We start from the raw sequence: 13,899 nt of genomic DNA, 5'->3' as shown, positions 1-13,899 counted from the left end.
ACAGACATTAGCCGTTAGCTATTGAATTTAATGCTAAAAATTTTTAGTGGCAGTAAATGCGTATACGTGAGAGATTTAAGTTAGCAACATTAGGTCTAGTCAAATAAATTGTACTGGAGATAACTCATAAATATGTATTGTAAATATGAGTAATTTGGGAATAGATGATAGATGTTTTAATCAATAACATCTTAAAAGCTAAGTATCATACATAGATTAGGCATTTTTAGAAAATTTAAATAGGAGTAACATAAACATATTCTTTGGATTAGAATTTGACACTTGCTGAACCAGAGTATGCTCCAGGATGTAGCAGCTAAGGATTATCTAGGTCCCGGGTCATTAACTTACCCTCTACTCTCATCCAAGCTCTGTGCTGACCATAGTATCTTCACCTAAAGTGAGGGTTCTTGGGCTCTCAAGTTTCCTTTCAAATATAAAAACCCATAGAACACAGAACAACTCTGTAATCCCCGTGCCGCCCAACTAGCTGCCCTTGTCTCTATCTTACTGCTTTTAAGGATGGCAGCTCCGCCTTTCTCTATGAGTAGGCCAAAAGCCTGGTGTCCTGTGGACTTCTCTTTCTCTTACAGCCCATGCTTGCTGCTGCCTCAGAACCATTGCATCAGTGACTCCCTCTCTCTGGAACATTCTTCAGTACCTCCTTCAGATCTTGGCTCAACTTGTCACATCAGTTAGGCTTCCATAGCCCATACTCCTACCACTTGATAAAAATGCAAATTCTTGGGCTCTTGTCCCCCAGACCTGCTAACACAGAAGCTCTGGAGGTAGGCCCTAGCAATCTATGTTTTATGAAGCTTTCTGGTATTTCCAGTGCACACTAAAATCTAAGACCATCACTATATACTGTGCTTAGTAATCTTGTTTATTATATCTGTTTACCTCTCCTTTCCAACCCCCCCCAGGATAAAGATCAGCTCCTCGAAGGCAGGGATTTTGGTTCTGTAATCCAGTGTTTAGAAGTGGAAATGACACTTAGAAAGAGCTCAGGAAATAGTTGTTGAATGAATTAATGAACATATGATTGTGTAGTAAGTTCACATTAAAAGGATACTGAGCCACAGTGTTTAATATGTGATCTTCATATTTTAGAGACTCTTCAGTATTAGTAGTTTAAAATGTGAGGGTTTTTTAAAATCACAGATTAAAAACAGCCTCCAGATTCTTTGAAAATTGTGTTAGCCTCCACTAATTCTTCTCAAAACGGTGGAAATGATGTAAATTATGGCTTTAAATAATTTTGTGGCAATTGGAGTTGTGCTATTTTAATCATCTCCTTTAGGGGCTGTCTCTTTTAAAGTATACAGATGGGGTTTTCTAGTTTTCGGGAGGCTTCTGATAGTAGAACTACTTGAGCAGAGATTTGTATTAAAAAGGCCACCTGCAGGTGTATGAATATTGCATTGGAAATTTAGACTTATTAATATTTGATCTAAGTTGCTTGCGCCTGTCTTAGTGGGTCTGGTCAGCCCAGGAACCCCCACTGACTACAGAGTATGCCTTTGGCTTGGGAAATGAATAATATGTGTATAATATGCTTACCTAGTGCTGTTCTCACAACTGTGTTAATTCAGCAGAGTAGGTCTTAAATATGAGGGGAATGAGGACTGCTGAGTAAATTAGACTGTGTGAAGTCATTCTGAAGGTCGTAAAAACAGATCTCTCAACTCTCCTGATTTAGTTTTCTTTCATTTCCTTCCCCCAACCCCCCTTGCTCCTTTATATCTTTTGGATAATTCAGCTGCACCCAGGGACACATTTTTTTTTTGTTCAGTGTAAAATAAGAAAGGTTGACAAGATGGTCTCCAAGGACCTGTCTTCAGCATAATGTTTGAGTGGCCCTTCATTAGCCTCAGTCACTAAAGACATTCTGGAACCCATTTTAAACCATTTAGGACAGAGCATGGTCCTGGGCTTGGAGGGGAGAGCAAATCAATATCTCTCCTGTGACTGGTTTTACCAGAGCATCTGCAAAAATATCCTTCCTAACTTGCCCTGGGGAGTCAGGGAAAAATGGTTTTGCAATTTGGGCATTCTCAGTGCTTTGTCTTTGTTCACTGTAATTATCATATTTGATAGAAAGTTGGCCACTGGTGAGCTCTTGCTCTTGAGAAAGGCTGCTCTTTCCTGGCACCTTCAGCACAGCTGGCCTAGGATTACTGCTCCAGCTTCTTTCTGCCACCCCCAGTTCCCTTTTTGCAACTGCCGTAACAGGAATGGCCACTGGCTCCACTACTCAACAGAAATCCACCTGCTTTGGAGATGAGTTCTGTGGCTCTGACATGGTGGGTAGAATCTCTGGGATTTGCAACTATCTTAAAACAGTATTCTTCATGCTATGGCTAATTGGCTATATTAGTCAACTGAACTGTGAGCCAAATGTGAACTGACATCAACCACCACTTGTTCTTCTATCTTTTTGTCTGTTTAAGCCTGTATTGTCTTGGTTGTGAGAATGGTTGAGGAATGGGGAAGGCGTGTCCGCTGCATAATCTTGGCATTTTCACCAAGAGTCCTGTTGAATTGCTCTTGTAATTTGTCTGTCTCATGAATTGATGTTGATTCCACATACAAAGGACAAATAAGTTCTAAAAACTTATCCCTTATAAGTGAAAAGGTAGCATATTTGCAAAGAAACCTGTTAAAGGCAATTGCTAGAGTTTACCTACACGAGATGCCAGTAGTAGGAAGATTTGTTTCTTTGTGTTTCTTTTCTTTTGAAAGGTAAAACCCTACCTTTAGGGAACAAAAAGATGATGCCTTCTGATTTCTTGCTTTCTTTTGATGTCAGAAAAGGTTGTGAAATTGTTATTCTCTGATGTTTCAAAGAAGGTCAGGACCACCTCTCCCTCATTATTAGATGGGAAACATGCATGGATTTGTCTAGAGCAGCTGAGGAGTGACTCTTGAGGGTCGAGATTGATGAAGTATAGCAGATTGTATTTCCCAACTGAATGCCGTCGGGCATCAGGATGCAGCCCATAAACTCAAACAAGGCCATCAGGCATCATCTACTTGCCAAAGGAAACAAATACAGTTGAAAACCAGAGACTGATGGCAGGAAAGGAGATTGGGTAGAGAAAGAGCGTTTCAGAGAATTCTCTTTGGCTCTGTCTGGTCCCTCCATCCCGAGCAGAACAGGTGCTATGTCCCTATCTGAAGTGAAGTGGTTGGTGTATGAGTAATTGATTACTAACAGTGGATAAGATGCCAACATGTTTATTTCTGACTTGCTTAAAACATGAGTGGGTTGAAAGTTATTATTTAATAATATCATTCTTGCACAAGTACACTAAAGTTTGCATGAGTGAGGGAGAAAGGAGTAGGGTTATTAACATCTGTGCCAGGAATGGAGCTGCCCCTGACCTATCTCCTCTGTGTCCTGGCACTCCAGCGAGCAGGGCTGTTAATAAGTATTATGATTATAAACTATTTTATGTATAAAAAAGGGTTTGTGCAAATCTGAGTATCCCCATAAAGGGGTAGCCTATGTGTGAATTTGTTTGTCCTGCTTGACACGTTGACACATTTGGGAGGTCTGGTTCAGACAGCTCTGTGCAGGATGTGATTTGCATGGTTAATATTGCCCTTACACATACTGCATCACAAACTGCCCAAATGGACACACACAAATACGTTTTTCCCACTACTCTCCACTCTGTTGTTTTTCTTCATCTACATGGTAAAGAGGGAAGCCATACTTTGAGGTCTTCCAGCCATACCTGATCATGCACAGCACCTCGAGAAAGACAGTGTCTCGAGCAGTGCTTTTCCACCCTCCCTGTGCATTGATCAGTGGCATCTTGCTATAATGCAGATTCTGCTTCAACAGGTCTGGATGGGGGCCACCTTGGTGGTGCAGGGGTTAAAGACAGCTCTATCAAGCTGTCATCGGTCACTGCAGGATGAGTTCGATCCCCAGCCAGGGAGCAACCCACATGGTGCAGCAGACCTCTCCTGTCTCGCCCGCTGCTCCCCTCAGCAGTGTATTTCAGTAGATTTGCCTGTTATGTTCCCCACTCTCTCTGGTGAATCCTCTAACCATCCCCCACCCCCGCACCTCTGGCTTACATCCCAGTTCTTGTGTGCATAAATAAATAAATCTTCAAAAAAATAGGTCTGGATGGGACCCAAGATTCTGCAATTCTCAGAGGCTCCCAGGTGATTCTATGATTCTGTTCCATAGCAAGAGTCTGGAACAGAACGCTGAAGGTACTTCTATCCCTTCTTTTCTTTTCTTAAAACCTTACCTTACTGTTACATTTGTAGTAGGTTTATGTAATTGTAGCCCCAAACAGCAACTCTTGGCAAAAAAAAAAAAAAAAAAGTGAATTAGACTCTTCCTGCAGGATGTTTATTTTTCCCTCCTCTTGAGATGCTGTGCATTTATTCGTTTTGATTTGTGCCCCTGGCGTTAAAAGCCATGCTTAATATTGAAGCTGTTTAAAACTCTGAAATTGCACTGTGTGCTAAATTGTTTCCTTGTGCATTTTTACCAAGTCTTTGTGGGGACTGCGGTGACTTTGACCTCTGATGCAGTAGTTAACCCTTCGAGTCAGGAAGTAGGACTCAACCTAACTGCACTAGGGAAAGGCAAGGGACTCTAAGAGTTAAGAAGCCTCTGGGTACAAATACCAGAGTGCTTGACAGGCAGGAGATTAAAAGCCATACAGACATTTAATTATCTCGCTTAACAGAAGTCTGCTGCATTTGGTTCCAGGCTTGGTGCAGAAGCCCTGGATATCACAGTGGTCATGGGCCCTTTCCTGTTTTCTGTTCTGTACCTCAGTTTGTCAGGCAGCACCTGTCTCCATCGGTTGCTCTTGCTCCCAGCATGACCTCTGCACATGACAGCGTCTTAAATAGACAGGAGAGTGCGGTGCAAAGGAGCCTTGCAGGGTAATTCTGTTATTCAGGCGAAAAATTTCCCCATAAGAGCCTGCACTGTTTCCCCTTTGGATTTCATGGGCCAGGACTAGGGAAGAGCCTCAGATCATTCACCGGTGGGAGGAATCAAGTGCCATGATTGGGTTAGGTCAGTTTAGTTAATCCCTTTAGTCTTGATAAGCATCAGGATCCTGGTAGAGAAGCAGCATATAGAATTGATAGGCAACCAGAAGTGTGTGCCATTAGGACTCATATCAAGAACCTACTACATATATTCTGAGCTTCCCATTTTGTAGCTTGTGAAATTGATGCTCAAAGAAGTTAAGCAAATGAGTAGGGATCACACTCAGCCTGTCAACTGCAAGGTACCTCTTCGGGGTGGATTTCTCAGTCACTTTGGCCTCCCCTGGAAGGCCTTTAGTTTCAGAGACTCCCTAGGAAAGGTCAGGGCCCCACTGGCATGCCTCTGATTGGGGGGCACACCTCTCACATCAAGTGTGTCACTTTTTGGACTCTTGATAGTTATGTTCACATTAGTGAAGTGTGAAATGGCACAATTGGAATAGAGAGAAAAGGACTCTTCTGTGGACAGGAGGATTATTGCAAGAGGAAAACAGTCCTGTGAGTATTGTTGGCTACTACCCTAAATTTTGCCACGTTCTTTCTGGACCCCCTGAATTCTGGGCTCTGCTTCTTGCTTTGGGTTGACTGAGTTCTGCTGAGCAAGGGGCAGGGACCCAGACATGCAGTGTCTCCCTGGAAGACATGAGGTGTCCCCTCTGCCACCTCCAAGGCAGTGCTGCATCACTCTTTCTCTTGTCTCAGTTTGTAGGATTCCCAGCAGTAAGTTGGGCAACCCTCCCCCACTTCCACTCAGACTTGGCTCTTAGAGCCCGGAAAGCTGATGACACTGTGAAGATGGCAAGGCTCCAGGAGTGTGAGAAGATATTCCTATTTTATTTAAAAGCAAAAATAAAACACACAGGGAAAATACTGGGTTTAACTGAAGCTCTGGTTGAAAAGACTAATTATATATTAAAATACAAATTTGAGAAATGGTAATTTGGCCAGTTGAAGAAGCTAAAAGCACTCTGCTGAAGATGTGCTAATTGTGTAAACAGGGCAATCAGGAGGACATGGTACTGGAGACCTGTTGGCTCCAATGTACATGGTGAAGTATGGCCTGGGATGGGATTCTTCAGGTGCTTGATGGGAAGAGAGATTTTGACCAGAGAGTGCTATATGATCAGCACTATATGAGAATCAATCTGGGTGGACTAAGAAGTCTGGATTTCAGTTGCAAGAAGCATGCCTCTGATTCTATAACTGCAGAAGTTGTGATTTTCCGTGGTCTATGGTTTTTTTTTTTTTTTTCACCAAGAAAATCAGGGGTATTCAGAAAGGACGGGAGATACAGGGGGGACAAGCACCTAGAGGTTACCAGTAAATAGAGGATGACACCTTTCATCCTGAGTATAGTATCTTGGCCATATTAGCATATTTCTTCTATCCAGGTTGCTTAGGTCATGTAATTGTTACTCCATTTAAATTAATATCTTACTTCCCATGTCAGCTCTTTGTAGAGGGCCAGATTGTGTCTAAATCAAATCTGTGTAACTCCTGTGGTGTCTAAACCCATGACCTTGAGACTCTGTTGTGTACACCCCATGCTCACATAATATAAGTAGGGTACTGCCCCACTGAAACACGTTCTACTATAAAAACATTTAAAAAATTCATTATTTAAAACAAAACAATTTTCCCTAGTCTATTCCTAACAGTATTAAGAAAATATTTGCTTCTGTTTTATAGCCATTATTATATAATTTACATAATTTAAATCACGCTTCTTTGTTTATCTAACATGAGTGGTTTAACATCGTAAGGAAATTTGTGGGATGCAGGGAGGCTGGATGCTGGCAGCCCCAAAAATGTGCCTGGGCATTTAGAAATACATTTCAATTTTGCAAGTAAAATCTTGGGAGTCTCTCATGAGAAAAGAAACTGGGAATCAAACCAAATGGGATTGTTTTTGATGATATAAATATGACATTTAGGATTAACTAGAGAACCTCAAACTAGTTTTTCTGTGTTGGGTAATCACAGCTTGATCTTTACTCAGGGAAGAGCTTAGGAGTTGTAGAATATTAACCCCATTATTCCATTTTTCAGTATGTATTTCCTTTTCAGTACAGGAAAATACACTGAATTTTCCCTAAAAGGAGGCTGAGGCTAAATTACTAATTCCTCTGTGAAGGACTATGGATTTTATTCAGACCCCCAATAATGTGTTCCAACCAGTCACTTAATCTTTCTTACTCCTTCCTCTTTTTCAATTCCACTGAATCATAGTATTTTCTTAAAAATTTATAAATCTTTGCCATTTCCAGAGTCTTATTCAACTACGGACCCTGTCGATTTTACCCCTGTCCTATGGCTGTGATCGCCTCTGCTTCTAGTCTTTCTCCTTTCCAGAACATCCTGCAATTATCACTTTGCTCAAATTTTCCACTTCCCTAGACAGAGAGCAACAATAATCCTAGGATACTCATTGGATAAAATTCACCTTTCCATGACTGGTACATAGACTCTGTGGTAGGGCTATTCAGCTGTCTCAGTTACTCCTCATTTTTTTCTACATCATAGCCTTTGGGGGCAAAGAGGCTGCTTCCTGTAAGGAACTATCAGGGACCCCTGCAGTCTGAGGTCTTTTGCTGGCTTAGACTCCCATCCAACCACTTAGAGGCCTGAGGGATCGATCTCTCTCATATCCCACTTTGAAAACATTTTAGAAAACCCTGAACTCTCAATTGATGATTCTGTTACTTTTTAGCCAAGTGTTGAATTGACCTGTGCCAGTCTTTTTCATGACAAATCACGTTCCTTTTTGTCCATATTAGTTGATGTTGTGGATGTTTGAGTCAGGTTAGGGTTGGCTGCCACCCACAATGTCACTCCCAGATTTTATGGAAATGAAGTTTCAGACCAGAGTTGGTCATTCATTAGCCAGCAAGCCCCTAAAGAGTTCTCACGATGTATGCTGGCAACTCAAGGAAATTCCTGCTCTCTGTCCTTTTGGGTGAATGGCAGATTCACTTGCAGCAAACCTACCAAGACTCCAGTTGCAGTTTGCTTGGACCCTTATACTTGGCACCTAGAATCCAATTAGACATAGAACTGGTTAAGGATTTAGTTTACACTTGAGCCTGGCTAGATTTCTTCATTCTATTCATGCAAGACTAGGGAAGATATCTAAAATATTTTAGCCACTCTCGACATGCTATCTTTACTTTCACCAGTGAAAGCCCATTTCTAACATGCATCATGCCTATCAATAGGTCATTTTTTTCCCCATTAATGCCCCTTTGGTGCATTCACCTGGCTCATAGTTATCTATACTTAGATACAGATAGTGGATAAACTTTTAGCAGCTGCCCCTGGCATCCTGAATCAGATGCAGCCAGAATCCCCCACACTGGGCATCCTGGATCAGAATGCTGGCTGAACACCTGGTTTGTGTCTCACAAATATTATGTTGCATGGTATATGTGGAAGTATTTTAGGTAAATTTTAGATATGGTAACAACACAATTGGCAGACTGGTTTTGCCGGCTAAATCAAGGAGGTAAAATTGCTTTATTTGTTTTACCTTCTGTTGGGGAGAGGAAGGAATGAATCTGTTGCCAAGGATCGTAGAAAAGAGAGATTTTAAGTAAAGATCCTGATGCTTGGCTTTCTCTGGGAAAAGTGGGAGATCTGCTCTATCAGGGTCAGTCTTCTGTGACAATGTTCTTTCCAGCTGAGTAACAGAAGCCTGTGTTAGACCTGGGCTGGGAGGGCACAGAGGAGACTCTTGCTCCCCAGGGCCCAGCCCTTCCTGATGTCTCCCTACACTGAGACCAAGTGTCAAGTGCCTCTAAACCATTGAGACTGTGCTTTAAGGATCCCCTTCCCTGCTGTTTTCCTGAGGCCCCTGTAGGCATTTGAGTTTTTGACCCTAGCAGCTGTCAGACAGTTTTTCTTCTTGACTCAACACTGGTGTTTTACTCAAGCTGTTTTTTTTTTTTTGGAATGTTGTTTCCTGTTAGGCTTGCCTGTCCAAATCTTGGATGTGGGTCTGAGCCATCTTCAATGCCGGGTTCAAGGCCCACTGGATGCAAAATATTTCATGGCTATTATGGTCCTAGCTGCTCTGCTTCTGCACAGAACTTAGCAGGACATTTGATTTTACACTTTCTTGTTGCTTGTTGTTTCATGCTGTCTCCTTCCTAGATGGTACTACTCTTAAGGTCAGGAAACATAGCTTTCTCCTATTTTATCTCTACCATGGTAAAACTCAGTGCTTATCCCTTTAGCCTATCGGAAATGCAAGAACAGTAACTAATTGATCTACCCTAATAATTATTGTAAAGCATATTTATACATTGTAAAAAGCAGTAGGAGAGGGTTATAAATATGAAAGTAATAGAAAAGTAGGCATCACCAAGAAGCCTGATCAAGTAACTGAGGCCCGGAGAGGTTACAGGTCTGGCTGCAGTCACATGGTAGGGGGGTAGCCCCATCTTCAGACTCTGCATTATTGTACCCACCCTGGCCAGTTAGGACTTTGCTGTTTGCTAGAGGGTTTAACACTCTCCAAATCACGTAGCTTTACTACAGAATCCTGCAGATCCTCTTCAAGGCTTAGCATTCACACATCAAGATGAGATAATTCCCTAAGTTACTTAAATCACACAGAACAAAGTGGTCAAAGGTGATGAATATACATCAGAGAACCATTTACTAACACAGTGGAGGTGTGAACAAACTCTCAGGCACCAAGAGTCAGGATGCTGAAGCTGCTTCCACCACTAATATGGACAGACCAAGTGTCCTCTGCCCATGGTCCTTCCCTTAGTGGAGGAGGGAACATGTACCTAGAGCACAGCAAAGCATCGTGTGCAGGGCCACACTGGTGAGGATAAAGGTGTTGATGGAGTCAGGAAACAGAGTAAGTAGGTTGGCAGTGCTGGAGTTGAGGGTCTGTATTTGGGAATAGTAACAGATGAGAAGGACAGGAAAGGGGAATTAGGTTTGCATATTACCCTAAGGCCTTTTGACTGTACAGTGAGGAAGCAGGGAACCTTTAAAGACCAGGTGTATGACATAGAAAGGTGGCGGTGGAGCATGCATCTGGGAAAGCAGAGTGAGGACTTAAGAGGCCACAGGAATCTTGGCTCCCACTAAGGCAGCGGCAGTGGGAAGGAGAGAAACAGATGGATTCAGATGATGTGAGAGGCCTCTAGTTACCAGGATGGTAGCATTCTTTCTGGTCTGAGAGGCACTTATTCCTGGAGGCGGGAAGATGGCCTGGCTCGCTTTATGGGCAGCATTTCATTCTGGTTGCCAGAGAAATGCTCATGGTTTCTGACCCAAGTGTGTCTGGCTCCACTCCCTTTTGGCTCTATAGATGTAGCCCTAAGAAACAAGGATGCTTTTCACTGTTAGTGCTCCACCACCTCATTCTCGCTGTCATATGTAAGCTGTCTCAACAGAATATACCAGTTTTCCTGTTTATATAAGCACACTGTGTACTTTGGTCAAAATGTGTTTCTTGGTTCATATAAATCTTTCTTTATACACATTAACCATACATAGGAGCAAATTGTGTACTTATTCTGTACTCAAAAGGGTGAGTACATGTTAGTGTTTTCTGCCTCTGGAATCTTTGTTTTGAGCTTTAAAGACATTTAACCATCTGTTTATGACTTTAAAGTGAGTGTTCTAAGAAGGGGCTGTGAATAAATACGTGAATCATACTGCACAGTCTGCTGCATTGTTTGGAGGTGCTGACTACCTTTTTAAATATAATCACCAGGTTACCAGCAACCTGTTATTGAGTTGGCTTTCACTCATAGGTCTATCCTAGCCCTCAATAGATGGCACTTTAATTTATTAGCTAATTTTAACCTGTAGTAAAAATGGAAGCAGAAATGATAACCACTGGGTAGTCCCTTCTCTGCTGTCAACATACAGGCATCATTTTTGCATATGTGTGTATGAATGTCTCATTAATTCATCTCACCAAAAGAACATCTATATCTAATGGGTGTTAAGAATATTATTTAAATTCTACATACCATTCCATCTATTCAAAAATTGTCCAGAAAGCAAACATTGAAAAACAAAAATCTTTGCTGACAGAGCTTTTCTTTTGTGTTGGTTGCTGCACCTGGACAAACCTGGGTGTGGTAGCTTTATATACATGGATTTGTGGGTTTGCCACAGTGATCCTGACTGAGGTGTTAGAGAGCACTGTTTCAGCAAGGACACAAGAATGTGGAAGATAGGTGCTATTCATTCTTTATTTAAAAAGATAAATCAAGATCCTAAAGAGAATGTGTAATGGGAGGCTAGAAAACAATCAAAATAAAAGAAAAACATTAGAAGAAACTACACTACACACTACCTACTAATTTTAACAGACTCTTGTGCTGTTTTTATAAATGGTTTTCTTTTTTAAAGATTTATTTATTTATTTATACAAGCACTGGGTACAGTCAGAAGTGTGGGAGGGTGAGAGAATTCACCAGAGCCAGAGCAGGGAGCAGAACAGGCAGACTGACCAAGCACACTGCTGAGGGGAGCAGCGGGTGCGGCTGGAGAGTCTGTGCACTATGTGGGACCCTCGCTGGTGGCTGTGTATTGAACTGGTGCTGCAGAGGCTGCGGGCAGCTTTGCAGCCCAGCGCTCAACCGCTGTGCCACCGAGGAGGCCCATAAATGGTTTTCTAAAAGCTAAGATCCTTTGTATTTAGGCCTTTGGAAATAGGTTTATATTTTTAATTCATGTAATACTTAATGATGAGTTATGAGTTGATACTTTTATGGTACAAAATATATTGGGCACTCTGAGCTGTGGGTCTGACGAGCATGCAGATGCTGCCCATGATGGTGTTCTCCAGAGTATCGTGGGTGTCAGAGGGCAGGGCCATCCTGGTGTGGACCTGAGAGAGCTCCGTGAACATGTTTGGAGCATCCATTACCATTGCAGAGCTTGCTAGGAAGCAATGTTCATAAAGTTGGAGTGCGTAAGTAATAATGTTTGATATAAAATAACGGTGTTTTTTTTTTCCTTTCAGATTTTGGGGTGAGTGCATTCTTAGCAACAGGGGGTGATGTTACCCGCAATAAAGTAAGGAAAACATTTGTTGGCACCCCGTGTTGGATGGCCCCTGAAGTCATGGAACAGGTAAAAAAGAAAGTGGTATTTTGTGCAGTAGTATATGTATCATTAACACACTAACATGTCATTCAAACCGGTCATTTTACTAGCATGCATCATGTAACTAAGATTTAATTCCTGATTGCTGGACCTTAGCAAGATCCTGTCAAAGTTGTGCATATGCCACTGTGGACTTCCAACGTAATGTGGACTTCATGATGTGTAACATGACTGATGAATAATTGTGTTTCCTTCTTGTTCCTTTCTTAGGTGAGAGGCTATGACTTCAAGGCTGACATGTGGAGCTTTGGAATTACTGCCATTGAGTTAGCAACAGGAGCAGCGCCTTATCACAAATACCCTCCTATGAAAGTAATTACTATTGGAAATACTATGTTGGGTTTGAAATATGATTGAACTTAGTCACTTTTGGAGTTCTCTTAAACCTAGTCATTTTTCTCCTAGACCTGAGGAGAATTAATGGAGGCATGAAGCCAAGTTAAATGTTGTCTGATTTTCTCCGTGGACAGAATAGGACAAAAGTGGAGTAATTCCCAGCTTTGAAGCTTGTTTGATATTCTTAGCACAGAGCTGACTTAAGAATGTGATCAGATTGGTCGATGGAGTTTGATAGCTCTGACAAATGTTGGCCATTACCCTTTTGATACTAGAATCTCTACTCCTTGCCTCAAAAATCTAAAAATAGATTTAATGATGTCATCTTTGCAGATGGATTCCCCAAATTTTCAGCCCTCTCCCTCCCCTTAATGCTCTATAATATTTCATTCCTATTCTTACAGTGTCATGTTGATAATGCATCTGAAATAAGCAAACATAGTGCTTTTATGAAATAACGTATGTTTGGATACTGCTTTCAGATTTTTGTTATTTTAACTGCTAGCTGAAATCTTTTGTCTTAGTTCTGAAAAGATTTTGCTTTGAGGCTGAAATATTTGAGTGGAAAATAAGAAGGTATTTTATCAAGAAACATGGTTTATGTTGTCCTCAAATTTACTTAGGTAAATATTAGGAAAATTTAGGCAGATCAAAAAGAAAATCCAAGAATTAAAAAGTTAAATTATTCCATTGATTAAAAAGTTCCTCATTCTTATCTTGAAATTTTGGAAGTATAAATAACAATAAGGAAGAAAATAATTCTCCATAATCTCATTAACTACAGGCAATCCCTGTCAGGTTTTAGTGTAGTTCATTAAGGTGCTTTTCCGTATATATTTATATACATGTTTCTAACACGGCTTATGTTCTGGCAGTAGGGTGGGGTGTATCCAAACCTGATTTTGTTAGCAGAAAATTTAAATGAAAAAGAAAATTTTAAGTTGATAATTAGATTGACCTTTCAGAGGAAAGCACAAAGCAACTCGGAGGCCTTTTCCCTCATGCCCCTTTTTCTGTATTCTTTTTCTTAATTGTTTTCTTGCTTTCCTGGCTTCCTGGTGCTTCCCACCTGAATCCAAAGTCACACTGCTTATTCCAGCCTGAAGTCCTGCAGGACTGTTCTTCAACCCTCATAGTCCCCCGCTGTCTGCTGTTTGCTATTATGAGCCACAAACAATAAACTGTCCCTTTAATCCTTCATCTATTCACACATCTGAAAGTGTTTAAGAGTCTTGGCATGTATAGCATTTGCATAAATTAAGGCTGATTTATGCATTAGTGAGGTTTATTCATTTTATAGGTCAATAGTTTACTACAGATTTTTTCCTTTTTTAAAAGCAAGTGATTTGATGTTAGTGTGAGAGAGGGATTTTTACCTTTTTTAGTTGAAGC

The 13,899-nt window shown here is 41.2% G+C and overlaps 1 protein-coding gene across 1 annotated transcript in view; it reads left to right on the top strand.

Moving 5' to 3' along the window:
• STK39 (serine/threonine kinase 39) overlaps window positions 1-13,899 on the top strand; it is a gene marked incomplete at both ends in the record, with an annotated part of 274,858 nt that overhangs the window by 87,090 nt on the left and 173,869 nt on the right. Inside the window, 2 exon segments of the mRNA XM_084231279.1 lie at window positions 12,029-12,138; window positions 12,382-12,483. Of these exon segments, the coding sequence (XP_084087405.1) occupies window positions 12,029-12,138; window positions 12,382-12,483 (212 nt within the window).

Source organism: Talpa europaea (genome assembly GCF_964194135.1).
Source record: "Talpa europaea genome assembly, chromosome: 1".
NCBI classification, from domain to species: domain Eukaryota; kingdom Metazoa; phylum Chordata; class Mammalia; order Eulipotyphla; family Talpidae; genus Talpa; species Talpa europaea.
This window is presented reverse-complemented; position numbering and strand designations above follow the sequence as displayed.